Source organism: Monodelphis domestica, chromosome 3 (assembly GCF_027887165.1).
Source record: "Monodelphis domestica isolate mMonDom1 chromosome 3, mMonDom1.pri, whole genome shotgun sequence".
NCBI lineage: Eukaryota > Metazoa > Chordata > Mammalia > Didelphimorphia > Didelphidae > Monodelphis > Monodelphis domestica.
This window is the reverse complement of record NC_077229.1, coordinates 230,968,247-230,988,996: the sequence shown is the minus strand read 5'-3', so window position 1 is coordinate 230,988,996 and position 20,750 is coordinate 230,968,247. Positions and strand designations below refer to the sequence as shown.

The 20,750-nt window shown below is 35.5% G+C and overlaps 1 protein-coding gene across 10 annotated transcripts in view; it reads right to left on the bottom strand.

Annotated features, from left to right (window-relative positions):
• Positions 1-476: 476 nt before the first annotated feature.
• Positions 477-20,750, bottom strand: part of ZNF516 (zinc finger protein 516) — a 145,920-nt gene continuing 125,646 nt past the window's right edge. For 7 of the 10 annotated variants that reach the window (XM_056823563.1, XM_003340652.4, XM_056823567.1 and 4 more), the window contains 4 exons: positions 18,845-20,335; positions 12,212-12,316; positions 10,759-10,826; positions 477-3,453 (listed from right to left, as the gene is read on the bottom strand). In XM_056823563.1, coding sequence (XP_056679541.1) covers positions 3,394-3,453; positions 10,759-10,826; positions 12,212-12,316; positions 18,845-20,335 — 1,724 coding nt within the window. In that variant the 3' untranslated portion in view covers positions 477-3,393. The remainder of the gene's footprint in view (positions 3,454-10,758; positions 10,827-12,211; positions 12,317-18,844; positions 20,336-20,750) is intronic. The other 3 variants (XM_056823569.1, XM_056823570.1, XM_056823568.1) reach the window with 1 other exon arrangement.

Sequence of the window (20,750 nt, the reverse complement as noted above, 5' to 3'; positions counted from 1 at the left end):
ATTCTATGACCATAAAATTTAAAAAGCTTTACCCAAAAGTTAATTTTAAACTTAGATCCCATATCTAAATATTTGTTTCTCTGTTATAACCTGGAAAATCGGTGGTTTCAAAGCTTTAAAGCAGTGAGACATCTTACTTGTGTATTGCTTTCACCAATAAATAATTTTCAAAGCATTTGGCTTAGTAATTTGTCTTCTGTTTTGGCCATCCTGGAACTTATTCATCTGCTCTTGACATAAAGACTTCCAGGAAACACAAACAGAAACATGAAAATGGAGGAGATTATCTGAATATACTTTGCATCTGACTTTCATTCACAAGTAACACCAAAGCTGAACTTTCTGAAAGGCCTTTGGAAGATAATTTTTTTTTCCAAGTGTTCCTTAAGTTAGTGAAAAAGAAATGAAAGAGGAAAAAGAAAAAGAGAATGGAGGATGAGTGAGAAAGAGAGGGCAGATACACAGAGAATCTGCAGTGTAGATAATCAAACCCTTTATTGTCTAAGTTACATTAGGCTGCAACACTGTAAAAAATCCTGTTAAATAGCAAGGAAAGGTAGATTCTGGTAGAGGTAGTAGGAAGTCTGTAACAGTCAGAAGATGGTTTACAGAAGAATATCAATCATGCTAAAATTGCAATTTTAAAAAATGCTGATCATTTGCTAAATAAATATAGAACGCAAAGCATTTTAAATACTATGGTCAAACTCATAGAAATGAATTAATGAAGCAATACAACAACAATCTTTTTTTTTTTTAAATGGAAAAGTACAAACCAGAGTTTCATTCCTGAAAACAGCTTGTCTTTGAGGTTGGCATTCTTGGAGGGTTCCTCAACCCCCACACATTTGTTTAATTAAGTGAAAATCTGATTTCTGCACCATACACAGCATATAATTATTTAAACTGATTTCCCCCTACTGTTGTTCTCTATGTAACTAAATTCTGATTGTAAACTTTCTTGATTAGTACCCTGGTAATGGAAGTGACAGCATTTTCCTCTTCTTTCTCTGTCAGACACTCTAGGAAGGAAGGTTCTCCAAGAAGCAGCTTTCATTTCCAAATATTAATTAGGATTTTCCATATCACTTCTGAAAAATCACAAATGTACACTACACTTTTTTGTCACTTTGGGTACAGAATAATTTTTTTAATAGCTAAAAACATAGAGAAGCAAACAGGGCTACAAGCTAGCTTTGATGCATTCCTGAATTGTCACCATTTACTTTAAGCCAAGGAAACAGGACCCAGAAAGGCAAAAATTACCGCTAGTGTGAACCCCAAAGGATGATCAAACAGAAATCAACAGAACAGGTGAACAGTGGAATGTGTCTATGCAACTTCACTCAAAATAATTTTACAAAACAGTCAATTACAGTCACTTCTAAGTATTTGCACAGACATTCCTAATTATACCAGTACTACAGAGAATTCTGGTACACATCTGGTGTAGGGATATGAGGGAAAATAAGTAAAAAAAAAATACACTAGCAAGTTACATTGCATTGTTGCAAGCATTGCAAATTAAGATGAACTGTCAAGTAATCCAAAACCAATAACAAGTAGAATCCAGAACCAAACCTTGTCTAATAATAATAATAATAATTATAATTATAATAATTATAAAAACTCAATAAATCATTAGAACAGAAAAAACCACATTTTAGGGTTTTTTTGTTATTGTTGGGTTTTTTTTTAACAAATCTTTGTATCAGAAGCCCATTTACTACAAAAAAACTGCACTAGTCCATTACTGTATTAAGTAAACTTGCTCTCACCAGTATTAAAGGTTAGGATAATTTCTGTACATGTAAAATTATTGCTTTTCTTGAAAAATATATTTAGCATGCTAGTTTTAATCCATTTCCTGCCTTTACAAAATGTCACAATTTAAAAAAAACCTAGTAAAGCTTTTGCAAAAAATTTCACAGAACATTTTCTTTCAAGGCAGCAGTAACTTTTTGATAATGCATAAAATCATATGTGCAAAAATCTGAAACTCTCAGAAATATTACCATCACACATAGTGTCACAGCAATAAGGAATAAGGAAAGAAAATATTTATATCTGTGGAATACATTTTTAATTGCTTACACTGCATGGTTTAAGATCCTTTGTTATGTGCCTTAATCCCCACCACGAAAAACTTGCATTTGAAAGAGTTACTGAGGAAGAGGTATATAAAGCATTTTCCCCCCTAACACTACCAGTGACCACCAAGTACAATACATGACATATTATAAGAACATTATTAACCTGCCACCATGAAAAAGGTAAGTCATCTCTTTTTTTTTTTTTTTGAAAGGGGGGATGTCACTAGGCCCAGGAAAGAAAAGGGGTAACTGAATTGCTGGGGGGAAAAAAAAGACAGAAGCATACAGAGCATACAGTACCCTAGGCAATCTAGGTTTCCTACATTTGCTCAAAGATTCTTCTGCTATTATTAAAAACATGTACACATTAGGAGCATTCAGTGGCTGTTAAAACGTGCAGTCTTCTTTTGTGAGCAGTTTGCCAAATGTAGCCCTGTTACAAAAAGGTCCTGAGAATAAAATACAGAAGCCTGCTTTTCTTAGTGTTCAACTAGCTTTCTTGTCCAAAGCAGAGTATAAGCATATCCATAGAAGTGTTTCTATTTCCATATTCATGTAGAACTCTTGGTGAACCGTCTAGAACGATCACATGGGAAATGCAAGTGGCCCCCAGATTTTAATGAAATAGAACCAATTGGAGAAATATGGTCTTCTCGATAGCAATCCCTGTTCAATCAAGCATGGTTTTTCACAGCACCAAAATACCACTTCCTTCCAATCTTTATGGACTATTTTCAGTTTGCTTTTCCACTATGACAAGGAGTGGTAAGTATTAACACGTCATCAGCCCTCAAATCCACCACTATTTGTTTGTTCAAATTGGGTTAAAGAGGAGTCCTCGGGAGCATCAGGAAGATTCTTGGTTACAGTGCTTAACTTCGTCACGTTCTCCAAAACACGCAGTTTTGTTCTGCTTGGTTTTCCAGTGTCTCAAACTCATCTTGAATGATGTAGGAGCGTTGTGTTGTCACAGTGCTTGCCAGTCCCACTGTCAATTACAAAGGAAATATGGAACCATGGAACTGATTAGCATGTGTACACAAGGTATATGTATAACATATACATACATATATATATTAGGTATGTAAGATTTCATTTATTTTTAAATGGTTAAGAATATTGAGGCATCTCCCTTGAGTTTCCATTCGAGCACAGTGGTTCTAAGGATTTGAGGGTCTATAGGGAAGTCTTCCAGGCAGGGCTGTCTGGATCACTATTTGGAGGCTGTTGTTAACCATCAGTCAGGTTACTGTTAACTCTTGGTTAAATGGTTCTTGGTGCACACATTGGGCATGTGTGTTTAGGTTCCCTTTCTGAGAGGCACTGTATGGGTAATGTCCGAATTAGAATGGTCTCTCCCCTGGGTGAGAAAAAGAAGAAAACAAAAGAAAAATCTCATCATTTTGTATTTCTCAATTCACTTTTTTCCCCCTTTACTCAAAACAATCTACATGAAACAAAATGGCCAAGCAGGAAACATCAACCCCCTCCTCCCAACTTAAGCTACCTTTTTATTTTAAAACGGTGTGGTTTGTAATCAATTTGGCCCACTATGCTACAATTATTTTAATTATTTTCATGAGAAGGTAAAAAAAAACAAATCAGGATCCTATAAACTCTTCCACATACATCAATAGAAAATAGCAGTGTCTAGAATCTTTGAGGAGTAAAAAGCAAAAAAAAAAACAAAAACAAACAAACAAAAAGGTAGGGAAGATTTAGAGGATGAATCCAAAAAGCAAAATTCTACAGTACAGAGGATATATAACTGAATGATAGTTCCCAAAAAGGTTGAATTTAAGGCCATACAAACAAAAAGAAAAGAAAAGTACAGCTCTCACATAGGTCTGTCAAAACTTGAGAAGATTTTTACCAATTTCCATAAATAATTACCATGTTGGAAAAAATAGTAGGGATATTCTAAAGTCAAGTGAACTGCAAGATAAAAATGTGAATAAATGTGAGCCTGAAGCTCCTAGAGAATGCTTTAAAATGTTAAAATGACATTTAGAACATCACTGTTTGAACAATGAGGTTTAGAATTCTGATGACTAAAACAACATGGCATGGTTAATCTTACATAAAAGCGTTAACCTTAAGCTAAAATCCTGATGAACTGAAACAGATCATATAAAATGAACACACAACAACAATGACAACAACAACAAAATACAGTGCCCATGTAAAATTCTAACTGGTTTCAAGCTGTGCCTACAGCAGTCCTGAAAATCAAGCAAAGAAATCCAGCTCTGCTTGACACAATGAATTATGTGTCTACCCTCTGCTAATAGATTTAGAAAATTCCTAATTAATGCTGGCCCCAGATTCATGACATCTACCAGTCAAAGTCTGGTACAAGTCAGAGAAATTTGCAACAAAATTAGAGGGAGGGAACCAGGGGGAATGTGGTGGCAGATACTGTAGTATATTTGAAATGTAGGAAACAGTAACTGAATGAGAGATGTGATAAAACTTCCTTAGTTGGATGTCAAATTTCTTGCAATAAACTTAGAAGGATGTTTTTACATTTTTGCACTGCTACATCATGCCTTGGAGAGAATCCAGCAGTTCCAAGAGGAGGCATTCATCATTAACATGGCTTATTCTGAATGAGCTCTGGATATACCAGGGGACAAGGAAAATACCACGAGTTTCTAAATAAAGAGGAGTTGGGGAAGCACTCTTGTTTTTAAGTTCACACCATGTAGAAACTACCAATTTCAAATGAAGATATTTATCCAGAGCAAATGCTCTGAAAAGTAAGAGGTGGTATGTCACTCGCTACCAAAGGAAAGTGGCATGAACTGTAGAAAGGACATAAAAGACAGAGATAAAGGGATGGCTCAGACATAGATAAGATTAATTTTTTAACAAGAGTTAGAAAATTCCTAGAACCCAACTGGTCTTTGCTATTTTAGCAATAGCTACAGAGACCTAATTTCTATTAACTATGAAGTATAATTTTCAGTTACTGTCTTATTTTTTTAAAAGAAACATTTTTAAATTGCTAGGCCTACCATTTTATTATTCAATACGATCACCCTGATGAGCTCCTAAAGTAATAAAAAGGGTTACAGTTGAAAAATAAAGCAGAGAAAATGTGGCCACTAGAGGGCATGCCACCAAAAAAATCACTGACATGATGAAGTAGATAGAAGTGTGAGTATCTTGGAGGTCATTTTTTTTTCCACCTCATGAGTCACAGCCAAGGTCAAAATATCAGAGGGAAAGGCAAAATTCTTTGAAATATACACCTGTAGCTGTGTGGACAAGAGAGTGGAAGAATCTACCTTTTTAAGGTATGTCAATGTTTCCAGGAATAGATAATAGCTCACCTAGTATTTTATAAGGTATATTTCTTCATTTCTTTTATAAGGTGTGGGAATGTATATATACTTAAGGGTACATAAATATATACATTTAAAATCCTAGATCACTCTAGGTACACCGAAATGAATCTCCATTTCTACAAAATAACACAGTACTGTAACAGAAAAGCCTTAGCAGCGAGAAGACTCCATCGACTTGAACTAAAATAGTTGACTTTTATTAGGTATATGTGTAATAGCCATGTGCATTCTGGATAATGCTTTCATTTTTTTAATGTAATATAATTAAATAGTTAATGTGCATGCAAAGTCTTACTATTACATGAGTGGGGGAAATGTAGGACAAAAGATGCATCTAACAATGAGGTTCATTATGCAGTTGGTCCAAAAATGTGGTAGGACACACATGACACCCTCATTTCCATAATCTGCCTTCTACATGATTTCTTGACTGTTTATATTATGAAAATCATATCTACAAACAATTTAAGTTTTCAGTTATTTGTTCATTATCAATTATTTTGATTAATGGAATTCTTATTCTCAGCAAAACTATTTGGAAACAAAGAAGATAGTTACAGTAATAAGAAATGAAGTATTAATCATGGATATTTTTTAAATGCCAAAAAATCAGAACAAATCAGAACACCTCACTGCATGTCAGAAAAATTTCATTCCTTGGTTCACTTAAAACACCATAATAAAAAAAGGTAAAAACTTATTTTTCTTAGATGATTTGACTAATAACTCTTCAAAAAACTTTGACAAATTAAATGTAAGTTTAAATGGGGCCAAAGTTATCAGGATACTGTCATTCAAACAATTTATGAAGACTGTATTCATTCACTATATATTACCAGATTATTAATAACTAATGCCAAACATTTTTATAATTATTTATAGAGACTATCACTGGAAATATATTCAACTATGCTAAATATAATAGAAATACCTTTATAAAATGACCTTATTTAATACATCCTACTTCTAATTTCTTTCAAGTGTTCTTTTCAAATGTTTTACCCAGGCACCTGGGTAACAAATATGATTATAATTAAGAATAAACATACAAATGTGTTTAGTGAGTTTATACTGCCAAGGAAGATATATTCCTACTACTATTCGGTTCATGGAAATATTAAGAAAAACAGTGAGTGTCAATGTCCCTTTAAAAAATATTTTGTTGTTTACAAGAAATGCATAAAAATGAGGTGAGAAGGGAAGACAGGTACTGAGGCATTGTGTGATACGAAAAGAGCTTTAAAACTAAGTCAGAGGATGTTTTATACTTCCTTTGATGCAACTGTAGATGATGACCTTCTGAAGGTCACATTCTTCCTAGAACTAAGTGTTCTCACCTTTAAAAAAACATGCCTAATTAAATCACTCTAATAACCTGAAAGAGTAGTAGATATAGAGGCAGGAGAACTGAATTCAATTCCCAACTCGGCCCTTTATTCCTAAAGTCCCTTAACTTCTCTGGTCATTAGTTTCCTAATCTAGAAAATGATGAGTTGGACCAGATGACATTTAAGATTCCTTCAAATTCTAAATCTAGGATTCTATGAATTTAAGGTCCCTTCCATTTCTGAATTTCTACATTTTCATTCTTCCATCATTGCAACAGGGAATTATCTACTAGGAATTTTGTTCTGAGAAAACCGTTTTATCTTCATCTTAAACTTTTAAGACTTTAGTTGTCTCTTCTATCATGATTATCTTTCACAGGGTTAGGGTATGTATTCATAAATAAATAAATGAATCATACAAAAAGTTATAATGTGAGCATAATATTTAAAATATGTAAAGGGGTTCTTTATCAAAGAACATGTGCATGAAAATAGTGTCACAATCTAGCATTTTGATGGAGATGCAAATATAGATATAGGTTTTTTTTTTTTCCATTTCCTCTAAGTTATCTTTAGCAGCAAGGGCAGAAACATTAAGGAAAATGTGTGTATATTTCTTATGGTTACTGTTTCTAAATGTGTATATACACTCATTATAAATACCACAATTTTTATGTTCTCAAAGCTATTTTTTACTTTAAAAAAAAATATATGCCATCAGAGCCCCTAAGAGACAAATCTGCTAATCGCTGACAGACATCTTTTGACTACATGATGAATATTAACTGGAATATATACATCTACAAGTGTATTCACAAAGATCAGAGACTTAGATAGTATACAATGAATATGGATATTGTTACTTTTTTCTTTTTAGCTCCAGTGCTTCTTAGCATGGTGCCTAGAATATAATAAATGCACCTGTTGACTGATTAATAAATTTAAATACACTACATATTACTTTAATAAAATCACATACATTAGTATATGTTGGATAAAGTATGGTGTTCAGGAAGCATACTGGATAAGAGCTGGCAGTCAGAAGGAATCAATGCTCATTTCAGCCCTAAAACTTAATAGATAAGTAACAATATAGCCCCTCCTTTTGAGTTTCACTTTCCATTTATAAATAAGAGCAATAATATTTGTATTACCTACTCCACAGGGTTGTTTTAGGAAAATGCTTGGGAAACCTTAAAGGATTATATAAAGCACTCTGGTTAAGAAGAAGAAGAAATTATTATTGTGAGTATTTCCCAAAGATTAGGATACTCAAGAAGTTTACTATGCAGATGATTAAGTAATTTCTGCATGAATAAACAAGATATGTGTGATGAAGATATACACACAAGTATGTGAGCACATGTGAGTGTAGCCTTAGCAAGTCCTACTGCTAACAAAACCCAAAGGAAATGTATCTGCTTTGCATATTAATTAATATTAGCAAAGCAAAATAAAGATTATAAGAATAAAATGTCAAGTTTAATGAGCTACTATAGGACTATAGTACAACTGAAAATATCCTTTTATTCATAAAATAAAAGAATTTCAGATTTTGGTGACATTGTATATAATACAGTTCAGAAGAACCAAGAAAAAAAAGAAAGAACTCTCAAATTTAGTCTACCCTTTCATGATTCCTATTTTGACTACTATTGGGAAGAAGAAATTCGAGTCTGTGGAGATCTTTAAGGGAAAAGTCAGAGAAACCACACACTTAAGTAGATCTAGAAAGTGGATAAAATGTAACTGTTCTAGGGAGTCATGACTTCATGTTAAATCAACAATAGCTCCAATTTTCTTATATGTGATTAAAGATAAAGACTACCTTCAGAGGGGATGGCTACGGCTAAGAAAGGAAAAGTACCATGCCCTTTGGATAGCAGAGCTTTGAGAGTCAGAACGTGAACATAACAACTGAAATCTGGATAACCAATGTCACTTGGCTGAAAAATTATATACTCTGTCCCCTGGGGGCTGTTGAATTGAGAGATAATGTCTGTTATGTCTGTGACTAGCAGAAAACTAAGACCATAGCACTACACCGGAGTAAATTTGTTAGGGAAAATGTTTATAACAACCACCTAATAACAGGATATTAGTTTATGGTGACAAGGACAAAAATATAGGTACATTTTGTCTCTATGATTGTCAAAGAATCACTGATTGCTAGAAATCCCTAACATAAACATTCAGTATTTTAAAAACAATTTGACATGTAATATTAATCCCAAGGTTTCTTTTTTTAATATAAAAATCTTATATTTCTATCCATGACTAGTAATACAAAGACAGAACTATTTAAAGGTACCAAGGTAAAAAGAATTAATACTTTATTCAGGAAAACTTTGTATGTTCAGCAAAGCCCCCAACTGAGTTATTCATAGCACTGCCCAGCATTTCACTCAGCAACTGTTTTTATCATGGAGCCACATCTCTGGAGCATTTTTAAGGGATCGCTGGTGTAAGAAGGAATACTTTGGAATGGTTCCAACTATAATCTCAATATGTCATTCTCCAGTTAGGGTATGACCTTGCAGTTGCTACATTCCACCGAAGCATTTCAGTGACTTCTCCACAGTATAGGAGTTACAGTTAGTGGTAAAGGTCAGTACTGCCTAATTCACTGAGATGTTTCCATACCATGTTTACCAATCTCTCTAGTTCATCCTCACCAAGCTACTGCCTTTACCCTAGTAAGCTATAAACTTTAAAAGTACAAAAGGTCCATTGACTAAAATCTGTGGTATCATGATAGGTAGTAGGTCGTATTCCATTGCCTCAATCACATTTTAACAACAAATATTTCTGTGCAATTAGAACTTTCTAAAAATACTTAAAACTAAAGAACTGCTATTTGAAAGAGGTCCTGACTGAGTTCTAGTGTTAACTCTACATGACTATGGTAAGCCATTAGACTTCCCTGAGCCTCTTTACTCACCTATAAATGAATAGTGAAATAAGACCAAGGGGCATATTTTGGACTAAAATATTTTTTCATGTTCTTTCTAGTTTTAAAAATCTGCAAATCTATGAATAGAGCAGATTGACTAGTGACCTTGAACAATAATATAAAACAACTTATTTGTGAAAATGGGTCTTTTTCTTAAGGATAATGTTTCTAGGGATTCCTTAGCAAAAACCCTTTCTTCAGTGACAAAAGAAGCAGTATGCTGACATAAAGTCTTCTGAGGCAGCTGATTAGAAAAATGGCTTAGCACATATAGAATGCTTTATGTGCATTATTAAGACAGTTGATTAAAAAAAAGTAATCAACAATGGGGGGAAGTAGGGGGAGAAATAACTCATGCCCTCAAGTACTATATGAGAGATGACCTATGAGGTTGCTCATTATACAGAGAAATTAATGTTGAAGACAGTGACAACACCTAACACCAATACCAAAATGCCTTTCCTTCTAGATGTCACAAAGAAATTATTCAAAATATGGCCTCTTATAAAGTGTATGGCTTATACAATCATGAATATCTATGATATATTTTTATATAATGGAAAATATGAAATCATGAATCGTGTAAAACATCAGACATAGTGCTAGAGTTGGGAATTCAAAGCACCACAGAGTCAAACTAAAGGCTAAGAGTATCCTTATATAGCTTCACAAAAGGAGCCAAATCTGAATTTTTATAAAGGCCACTTTATCCAAAAAAAAAATTTTATAAAATCTTTCTTTTATAAAAGTCTAGTATTTTAAAATAAATTATCATACACTACACCTCTATCACCTTACCCCTACTATATAACCAACAATATTTAGCAGTTCACATCATTACTAAAGCTACTTTTAGTGTACAGTAAAACTACTTTCATGTACATCTTGAAAAGAAAGTTCGTAGTTCTAAAATCAGGGCAACGCCCATTTGTTAAGACATTTGGATTTTAACAGTGTTTTCAGGATGACTATATGGTACAACTTTTCCCAAGAACCATGTTTTAAAAAACCACCTAATTAATTGTAAAACATACTTGTTTAGGGGCATCTGCAGAGGTGGTGTGAACTTCAGTCTCTCGGAGTCCATTAGATTCAAATACCACTGTGGGGACAAGAGAATTCATTAATAAAAACACATTCAAGCTTTGATACTTTCCCTATATTATTTGAACCCATTACAGATTAACCACACTCACTCACTCATTCAGAGATAGAAAGAGGGAGATGAGAGCGCCTCTCTAGAAAGAGAAGAGATGAGAAAGACAGAAAGAGAGATGAGAGAGACTAGAGACAAAGATAGAGATGTGAGAGAGAGGAGACAGGAGACTAGAGAGACAGATAAATAGAAGAGATGAGAGACAGATATGAGAGACTACAGAGAGATGAGGGGAGAGAGAGACAGAGACAGAGAGAGAGAGACAGAGAGAGAGAGAGAGAGAGAGAGAGAGAGAGAGAGAGAGAGAGAGAGAGAGAGAGAGAGAGAGGGAGGAGGGAGGGAGGAAGAGAGAGGGAGAGAGAGAGAAATAAGGCACCAGCAGCTCCTAGCCTGTGGCCGGAAAATACCAATTTACCGTTAACACTTACTGTAAGAGAGGCTGATAATGGCAGCCTAGGGCCACTGCCCTTTTTAATTCAGACTTCTCTGCTGAAGAAAGCAATCACTGACAGCATTAATTATCAGTGTATGTGTAAAGGGTCCCTCTTCTTGCATTACTTACCATTTGGCCTCTGTCATTTTGCATCAGCCTGGCTTATGTATGCATCATTCACACTTCTGATAAGAACCTGCTAGCCTCACTGTCTCTCTACACTGTCTCTCCTGCTCACGTGGAGGGTATCCTGACACAGGGCAGTTTCACCCAGGGTGTTCTCAAGTCGGCAACGCTATGATTTTTTGAAAAGGGGGGAAGAGGGTTGGGGTGGGCTCTGGGATTTTAGAGCACATCACTGACCTGTAGGAAGGGGATCAGGTTTCATGGAACATCTTTCTAGTCAAAATCAATGAGGAGATAAAACAAAGCCTTATGTTAGGCTTAAAGGAGGCACTTTGATTTCAATTTGTGCTGGTGGCAATAGAATTCATTAGCATATTTATTTCTGAGTAGCCTACTCTCTAATTAAAATGGAACATTTGCAAACAGGCTTATCTCAAATTAAGCCAGGAGGCACTTGGATAGGAGGGGAAATCAGGTGAGGGACAGAAAAGCACAAGTTTAATACTTATATAAATGAAGGAGAAAAAAACCTAGATGTAGGGGAGAAAATTCATACATATATAAAAATATATATATTATACACACACATATATTTATATATGGATGTAGGTGTGTATATACATATATGACACATACAAGCATATGTGTGTATATGCACATACCATTTTATTGAATAAGTAAATAAATTGATCAGAACAGAATTGCGCCACGGATGAGATCACTTTGGTTTCAGGTGGATGGATAAAATGACTGGTGAGGGGGGAGATGATACCTGTGTGAGACCGCATATGGGTCCTTAGGTGATTAGGCTGGGTAAAGCCTTTCCCACATTCTATACAGATGAGTTCTCCTGGGCGGCCTTGCGTCCGCAGCATTCCTGTGGGAAGATGGTGGTGGTGGTGGTGATGGAGGTGGTAGTGGCCGAGGTGACGGTAAGGAGAAGGAAGAGGGAGGGGAGAGAGAGGAATGGGTAGAGGAAAACATTATGCCAGAAGAAAACATCATTAGTATGTCTAATGTGTCATTATGTGAGGCTACCTTCAGGCCCTGGATGACAACTGTCAGCCTTCATCTAGGCACCGGCTGACAGGCCAGGCACACACAGGACTGCAAGAATGCATAAATTACATTGAATTAAAAAACGTTCCCCATGATGTGCCCGCACCAGGACTGGCATGTCAGGTGTGTGCTTTTCAGAGCAGCTGGATCCACTTCTCAGCCATCACCCAGCTTTGTCAAGCAGTACATCAGGCAAATCAAAGTGACTCCAGCGTGGCGGAGACAAGTCACATGGATAATAGGAAGTGAGTAGAACCAGAGCCCGACTGTCCCCCCTGGGCTGCAATACCTGGGAGACAAATGCAGAGTGAGTGCAGCCATCACAAACTGATCAAACCTTTAGCCCTTGCTTACCTGTCTGCCTGGGCTGCTCTGACCTCAGACCTCTGAGGCACAGACGAAAGACATCTGTGAATGAAAGTGTCATTCCAGACATTTGGAGCTGGGAGCAGCCCAAGCAGGCTCCTAGCCACTTTGGTAAACATGTTTTCTAGGCCATTAGCATTTGTGGAAAGCTACTCAAACCTCTTCTTTTTCTCCAAAGGTCAGTTTACAGTATCTGACTTAAAGGACTGGTCTTTGTCTTTTTTCTGCTGATCAAAAAAGACACGTTTGACTTTTATGGGAGATTGGGTTCAGGCTTTTAGTGGTTTCTGCTGTTTGCTGGCATATCCTTTTCTATTTGGGTAAGAAGTTCTCCTCTGAAGGAAAACAAGAAGTCTTAATGCTTTTATAGGACATTGCTTGCCTTTAGAAAAATGTCTTGGTGTTTTGCCTTTTTCTCCAATGTTACAACGACTGATGGAAAAAGACAAGATGTTAATTGGAAAAAGTTATGCTTTTCCTCTTAAACAGTATTTACATTTAACTTAAGAAATCAAATAAACATCTATATTTTCTAGCCTAAGTCATTTTATTTCTGTAAACAAGAGGAAATGAGCTTCTATCTGGTTGGTCAGTAGATCATCTAAAACTCTAATGGAGTCATTTTATCCCTGTTCTTCTCATTTTGACATGCTACCTCTAAGAGTTTCTAAGATTCTATAAAAAATTATATATTATACTTAAAATTTTTTAAAGAATTATGAATTTTTTCATCCTGTTAGGAAATATTTAAAATTTTAAAAATGTTATTGGCAATGGAAAGGAATGGCAAGAGTGCTAAACTAAATACTCCAATTAAGGATTAAATGGGAATTTATCACAGTCCCTAGAAATTAGATCCCGAACAAAAGTGTAATATATATTATTATTATCAATATAGTATTATCTTGTATCATAAATATAAGGATCTTATGCCTAGAAATTCATTTGCCAAATAGTTACATTAATCTACTAATATTTAAGGAAAACAGTTTATCCAAGTTCCATTTGGTCTGGATAAATCCCAGTGATTAAAAATTCTTTGTATCTTTTTTTCTAGTCATTGCCATATAATGTCCAACTAACTTCAAATAGAAATTGTTTATAAAAATAATCTTTCTTGATGTTCAGATGATAAAGACTATGCAACACTTAAACTAGTTTTAGTAGATGAATACAAGAATATGGAATGTTTATGATAATGTACAACACTACTAGTCTAGCGCCCATGGCTTCTTAAATGCACACTCCGTTATATGCATTCCTTACACTGAGATGGTGGGATGCTCAGGTGCTTCACAGCTTGAAGATGATCCTGAGTTTTTTAAAATGCAAGATTTGTCAAGTCCCAACAAGCTAAAAAATCTCTGATTATTGACAATGTGTTGGAGAAAATCATCTACCAACCAGTGAAGAGCAGCCACAATAGTAACATAGTTCTTTTAAAAAAACTAATGTAAAACTGTTTGAACTGATCAAATGAGATAATTTACATATAATGAGTTTTGCAAATGTTAAGGTGCAACAAAAAGGTAACTTATTATTGTTTTTGTTTGTGTCTCTTGTACAAACACACAAAAATTATTCCAATCCACTGGTATTCTTTCATTTATTCAAATGCATATTAGAATGCTGACTTGCCTCTGGTTATAATTTTTAAATGATATTTTTTTTTCTTTAAAAAAGAGGAGGAAGCCACTAGGCAGCTTTTCAGCTGTCATCTTGCCCTTTTTAGTCAAGGCTGCTCCAAAATTCTGGGTTTATCAAAAAAGGTTATAAACTTGTTTTGCATTGAAGACTACCTGGTGAGCAAAAACCTCACACAATGACCTGAAATTTTTAATCATGTAGGGAAAGTATTATTTAAAAGTAAAAGGTAAAATATTATGTACACATTATGAAGTGTACAATTAAGAATTACTAACAAGTAATCCAAGATAGACTTTGTGGGCAAGTTAACATAGTTTAAAACAAAATAAAATTTTAAATCTCTTATGCTAGATATTTTTATTTCTAAAAGACATATTCCTTGAATATTCACCTATTAACTTCTATGCTTTAAACAAAAACAAAACAACTTTGAACCTTTCCAAAAAGAGAGGAAAATGTAAAAGGAAACTGTTCCAAACTACACTATACTTGAAGTACTGTGATCAGAAATCATCAGTCTTCCTTTAATACTCACCAAAAAAGAATAACTCACAATAACTCATCTTTATACGGCATTTTAAAGTTTGCCAAATGCTTTCCTCACTACAACTTTTGTACCTTTATAGACAAAAAAAAATCTTCAAAGATAAATAAATAAATCCTATGTAACGGTGTCATGGACCTAATAATAATAAACAACACAATTCTTTCATGCCACTAGAATAAGATTATTTCTCTTCAAATTCAATTTTTTAAAAAAGGAATGAAATTAGTTTAAAATAAAAATACCAAATATGTTCTACCAGTGTGACTTCCTACTAGACAGAATTTAGGCAAGTTAATGTCTCCATTTCAAAAACCCATTACTCAGAGAGTTAAAGTATTACCCCAACTGATGAAAACCACAACTCCCCCATTACATAATACATAGACTTTGACCAACATTGAGGGCAACAATTCCATCAATCATGCCAACCTGGTGATGAACCTCACCAAATTCATGTAAGTGGCCCTTCAGATGAAATATATATTGCCCTTAGCAACATCCAGACATGAAACTCAGTTGGATAGGACCTGACAAAGCTTGCACTCGATTAACATAACCTTTAAACTAAGATCAACTCCAGTCCACAATGAAGTTTCAATTCATTGTAAAACATTGTGACCAAAAGAATTTTCTTTTGTTTTGATCTAAACTGCATTCAAAGAATTTAGAAATTCTTTATATATAAGAAAACTTAAGAGATCATCTGATCTAATCTCATTTTACAAATAAGAAAATCAATAATATGTGAAGAAAAAAGTTCTTTGTGGATATATACACAGCCATTACATTATTGCTTAGCTTTTTTTTTTAATTTTAATTTAATAACAATTTTTAAATGATACTAAAATTGTACATAGGAACAATTCAATATTTTTTAAGAAGGAAAATCAGTAAGTTATATGTTAGTTGTTCAGCTTTGACACATGACACAAAGATTTTAGATTGAGTTAATAACACATGTGCTTTGAGGGAGGGGAAGGGTGAAAAGATCAATTTGGCATGGGAGAGGAGAGTTTTGTTTTTTGTTTTTCTTTTAATAAATTGGGTGGTATAATGGAAAGACCACAAGATTTAGAGGCAAAAGGCTTAACATCAAATCCTGGTTCTGTCCCTTCACAGGCCAGTTCCAACCTACCTTCAGAGCATTATTATATGTTATTCTATTCTCCTTCACATACTCTTATTACCCAGCCTTCTTACTATTCCTCACACATGACACTGTGTCCTGCATCCAGTCATTGTACAGTTTTACCATGCAAGTTTTCCTCATATGTGTCTCTCACTCAGTTCTCCTTGAGAGCAGAAATTAATTTTTACCTTTCCTTTATTAATTCAGGCAATTAGCACAATGCTTACAACATAATAAATGCTTAAATATTGCCTGACTGAATGACTGACCTACATGAGACCTGTTAATGTGAATGTCTTCCATGACCTTTGTCAAGTCACTTACTGGGACTCAGTTTCCTCAGTGTAAAATGAGGGAGGAAGAAATGACCTAAGAAGTTCTTCCCAGTTCTAAAACTAAGATCCTATTATTTCATGCACAGATAACAAAATACAATTTCCTCCTCTTACTGCAACTGGAGATACTGTGGATACTATATGTTAAATATCATTTGGTTGTGTTTAATAATTTTTCTTTGTTATAAAAGGCAGTCCTATGAGTAGGGTAGTATATTAGGAAATCACTATAAAGTTGAAAACAAGAGGCATCAAATAAAACTTAAAAATAAATCTTTCCTGGTTCCCCATTGCTAATAAAACAAAAGTAAAATCTAGGGGGAAATGGCTATCTGTATTTATGTTTTTCATATTTATCCCTTAGCACAATTCTGCATGCCATTCAAGACCCCACCACTTTCATTCTAGAAAATTCAGAAAGATCACTTAACTATGAGAAATAGGAACAGAAGCACTGCATTAGTCAACATGATTACAGCATGAGAACAGAATGGATTTTACTATCAATATCTACTACTTTATAGGACAGAGAATCCCATTCTCTAAATGTATTTTATATATTCTTTAACATAAGCAAATATCTTTATTTCTTTAATCGAGGTATGATGCCTTTTGATTTAAGGATTTTCAACCAAAAAAGACTGAATAATAACAATGAATATTGAGGAAGTTCTCACTAATAGTCAACCTGTGGTCAATTATTCAATCAAAGGCTGTTTTTTTTTTTTAATAAGAATAAGGACAAAATGCATGATTTCAGGTAGGATAGAGAACTCCCAAATAAGGGAATTATCTCTACCAATAGAGGTAATTTGTATCATTAAAAGAGTTGCCTAGAGACCTGAGAACTCAAATGATTTGCCCAAGGTCAGTAAATCACTATCTGTCAGTCAGAGGCAGGATTTAAACCCAGATCTTGCTGCCTCTCAAAGCTTCTTCATACCTGATTCTAAATTCTTAATTCTTTAACAATCAGTTTTGCTTACCACTATTTCACAAAACCAAGAACAACTTCTTTCCCTTGAGAAGTCTATGTCCACTTTCAGAAAACAAATATTCATTGATCAATCATCTGCATTACTGAAGGAATTCATTCATTCATCCATTCACTCTTTTGAAGAAATAATTATTCTGCATTCCCTTTATATTTTCTATTGCCTTGTTTTTACTCAAATCAAGGTCAATATCACCAAGAGGAAAATTACAAATCCTTAGAATAGGGGTTTCCAAATGTGGGGACCTCTGGGGGTCCCCTGAGACCCTCTCAGGGAGTACATGAGATCAAAACTATTTTCATAGTAATACTAAGATGTTTTCATTTCTGATATGGTAAAAATCTAGCAAAACCAACAGATATAGCTCCCATGAACATAATTATGTGACCGTGGGAGGTGGGGAGTAGATTTGAAACAATTTTAAAAGTAGAAAGAAGTCCTGGGAAGATATATAACTGTTGCCTTAAGGGAAATTATGGAGTTCTTTTGTCTTTTAAATAATAAATCCTCAGTGTTCAGAAACCTATCTTCAGATTGTGTTTCAAAATATTCTTTTTTTAAAAATTAAACAACATACTTTACACGTTCTATATAGCATGGGAAAGTTGTAAGCAGTTTTCTAATTAAATACCAATGTAAAAATAGAGAAAAAAAAATCCTGCAATCCATTTTAAGAATACTTTTTTCTGAGTTTTTTTCTTTTCTAAGAGTTTTAAGTGGAATACTTATATGATGTAAAACCCTGTTTATTTATTTCTGAATGCCGAGTATATATATTTTAAAATAATATACATGTAAATAAAACTTAAAATAGTCATTCAAAATGATTACTCGTGTCTTTTGAGAAATAAGGACAATGAACAGCCAAGGATTCTTTGTATAAAATGACAAAAGAAGTAAATCACAATCTGGACTGCCTCTTCCTGGCACACTTCTGTGCAGAGGAAAATTAAATGGGTTCCCAAACTCACATCATGCAGGAGCCTAGAGAGACCTAATTTTTCCCTAAAGCAGGAAAGTTTATGATGTGTACTAACACCAGCACATCACTAGGGTATTGGTGTTACAAGGGAACTGAAGCATCTGTGTAACTCTACCTTTGCTCAAAGTAGAGGGTGAGGGAATAGAATAGAAATGCTCTGCAATGAAACAGATCCATCTGACCTGCCTTGGGAAAGTCACGCAGCAGGTGGGAGCAGCATCCGTGACCCTCGGAGCGGGAGAGATTACTCAAAAGTGTCTCAGAAAAGACACGGCTTAGAAGGGGCCTGCTGACATGAATGACTAAGGAGTCACGGAGAGGAAAGGGAAGCGCAAGAAGTCTTACCTCTATGTTCTAAGGCAGGGCCATTAGCACCCCAGCTCTGGTAGAGCGTAGCAAGGTCCTTTGGAATGTACGTCTTGAAAATGTTTAGAATGTCCAGGCGTTTGTCGTGTCCCTCGGACGCTGGCTCTTGTTTGAGGGGGTGTAAAACGGAGGGAGCACCTGTGCCCGTGGCCTGAGCTTGCATCACCGGGCTTCCCCTGGATCCCACGCTGCAGTTGGCCAGTGTCCTCAGCTCCTGTGCAGCCTTGCTGTGGGGCTCCCGGGGAGACAGGGAGGGACCTTCAGGTTTCAAATAATGCTCAGTTTTACACAGAGGCTGATACTGAGGCTGAAGGTTGAATTTGGCCTTCATGGAGTCAGAGGAACAGTGTTTATTCGAGGTGGTCAAGCTGGCCCCGACGGGGGAAATCAAGTATTTCTCTGCCTGCTTGCTGCTAGCGAGCTGGTTGTTTGCCCTCGATATGACCGTCTGGGTGGGCGTCACACTTCGGCTATAGCTGCCTGCATGCACCAGTTTGGAGTTGGTTTCATACTTGGGTTTCAGCTGCGGCGAGTGTGTGGCTGAACCGTATTGCTCTTGGGTGTGGGTCATTTTGGTTTGTCGATACCCATCAGGACCTGACGCCCATGGCTCGGAGGTGCCACCCGAATAGCTGTCCTTATTCTTAGGCATACTAGCTGGCTTCGCTGGGACCCCAAGAGGGGAGCCGCTTTTGGATGCTGACAAGCCACTGGGGCCCTGGGTGCGAGTGAATCGGGCGATGGGCAAGGGCTGACAGTCTTTTCCCCCAAGAACAGGTGGGGGTCCGGTGCGTCCACTTCTGGTAAGAAATACCACGCTATTCTTGATACCCTTGTAACCATTTTGCTGGATCCACTGAGGTGCCATAGAGTTGCAGCTCACTTTGTGCCAGATTCTTTTGTGCATCCACAGAACTTCTGGGTAGTAAGTCTTGTGGTTACAATAAGGACACGGGTGGACAATCAAAGCGGCCTGCAAGGATGAAGCGATATCCTTATTCCTGGAATCGTCTCTTGTGGATTTCTCGCTTAAATCTAGTGGAATCAGGTCTGGTGCTGTCATCATCACCTTTTTTCCTCCCCCAGGATAGTCCTTGTTGTGCAAATCAAACAACTTTTCTTTAGGATGACTAACCTGACTTTCTAAGGAGACTTGAAGATCTACTGCCATTTCTGAATAAGTCTGATCCATACCTGAAATAAAATCAATATTATTACCAGAGCCTGGAATCTCTTGGTTACGGTGAAACACTGGCATTTTTAAGTCAAGGGAACATCTGTGTTGTTCAGCATTTTTAGATGCATCTTGGATGTTATTTTCAAGTATTGGAACAGAAATGGCTATTCCTAATTTTGATTCACTGGCCTTATTTTCTGGCATGTTAGTATTTCCAAATTGACGGCTGTGATCTCCATGAGGCAGCACCGTAGGAACCTCTTCAGAATAGTTGCAATTGTGTGGTTTTCCTCCTAGAGAACCCAAAGTAAAATAAAAAGTTACCACCTCTCATTAAGGCATGGAGGCAATATTAAAAGGAAATTAAATAATTTTACAGAAATGCCATAAAGATACACTACAGTTTATTTTCAAGAAAATAGCAATAGTGTCCAGGAACTCAGATGACATTGACTGAGTTTCCCTGATATATGGAGAATTCATAGTGAAAAACAATATGATGATGCCTAGTTTGCTTAATAGGATACAAAATACAGAAAGAGTAGGTACTTGAATAAAAAGCAAAAAGTCAGATTCTTTAGCCTTATTTCAATGTTTGTGTTTCTACCTCCAAGCCACAAAATGTAACTCCCAGTGGGACTTATGTGCCATCAGAGGTAGTAGTTTGCAATTTTTTTAACAGTTTTAAACAGTTTTTGTATTCTTTTG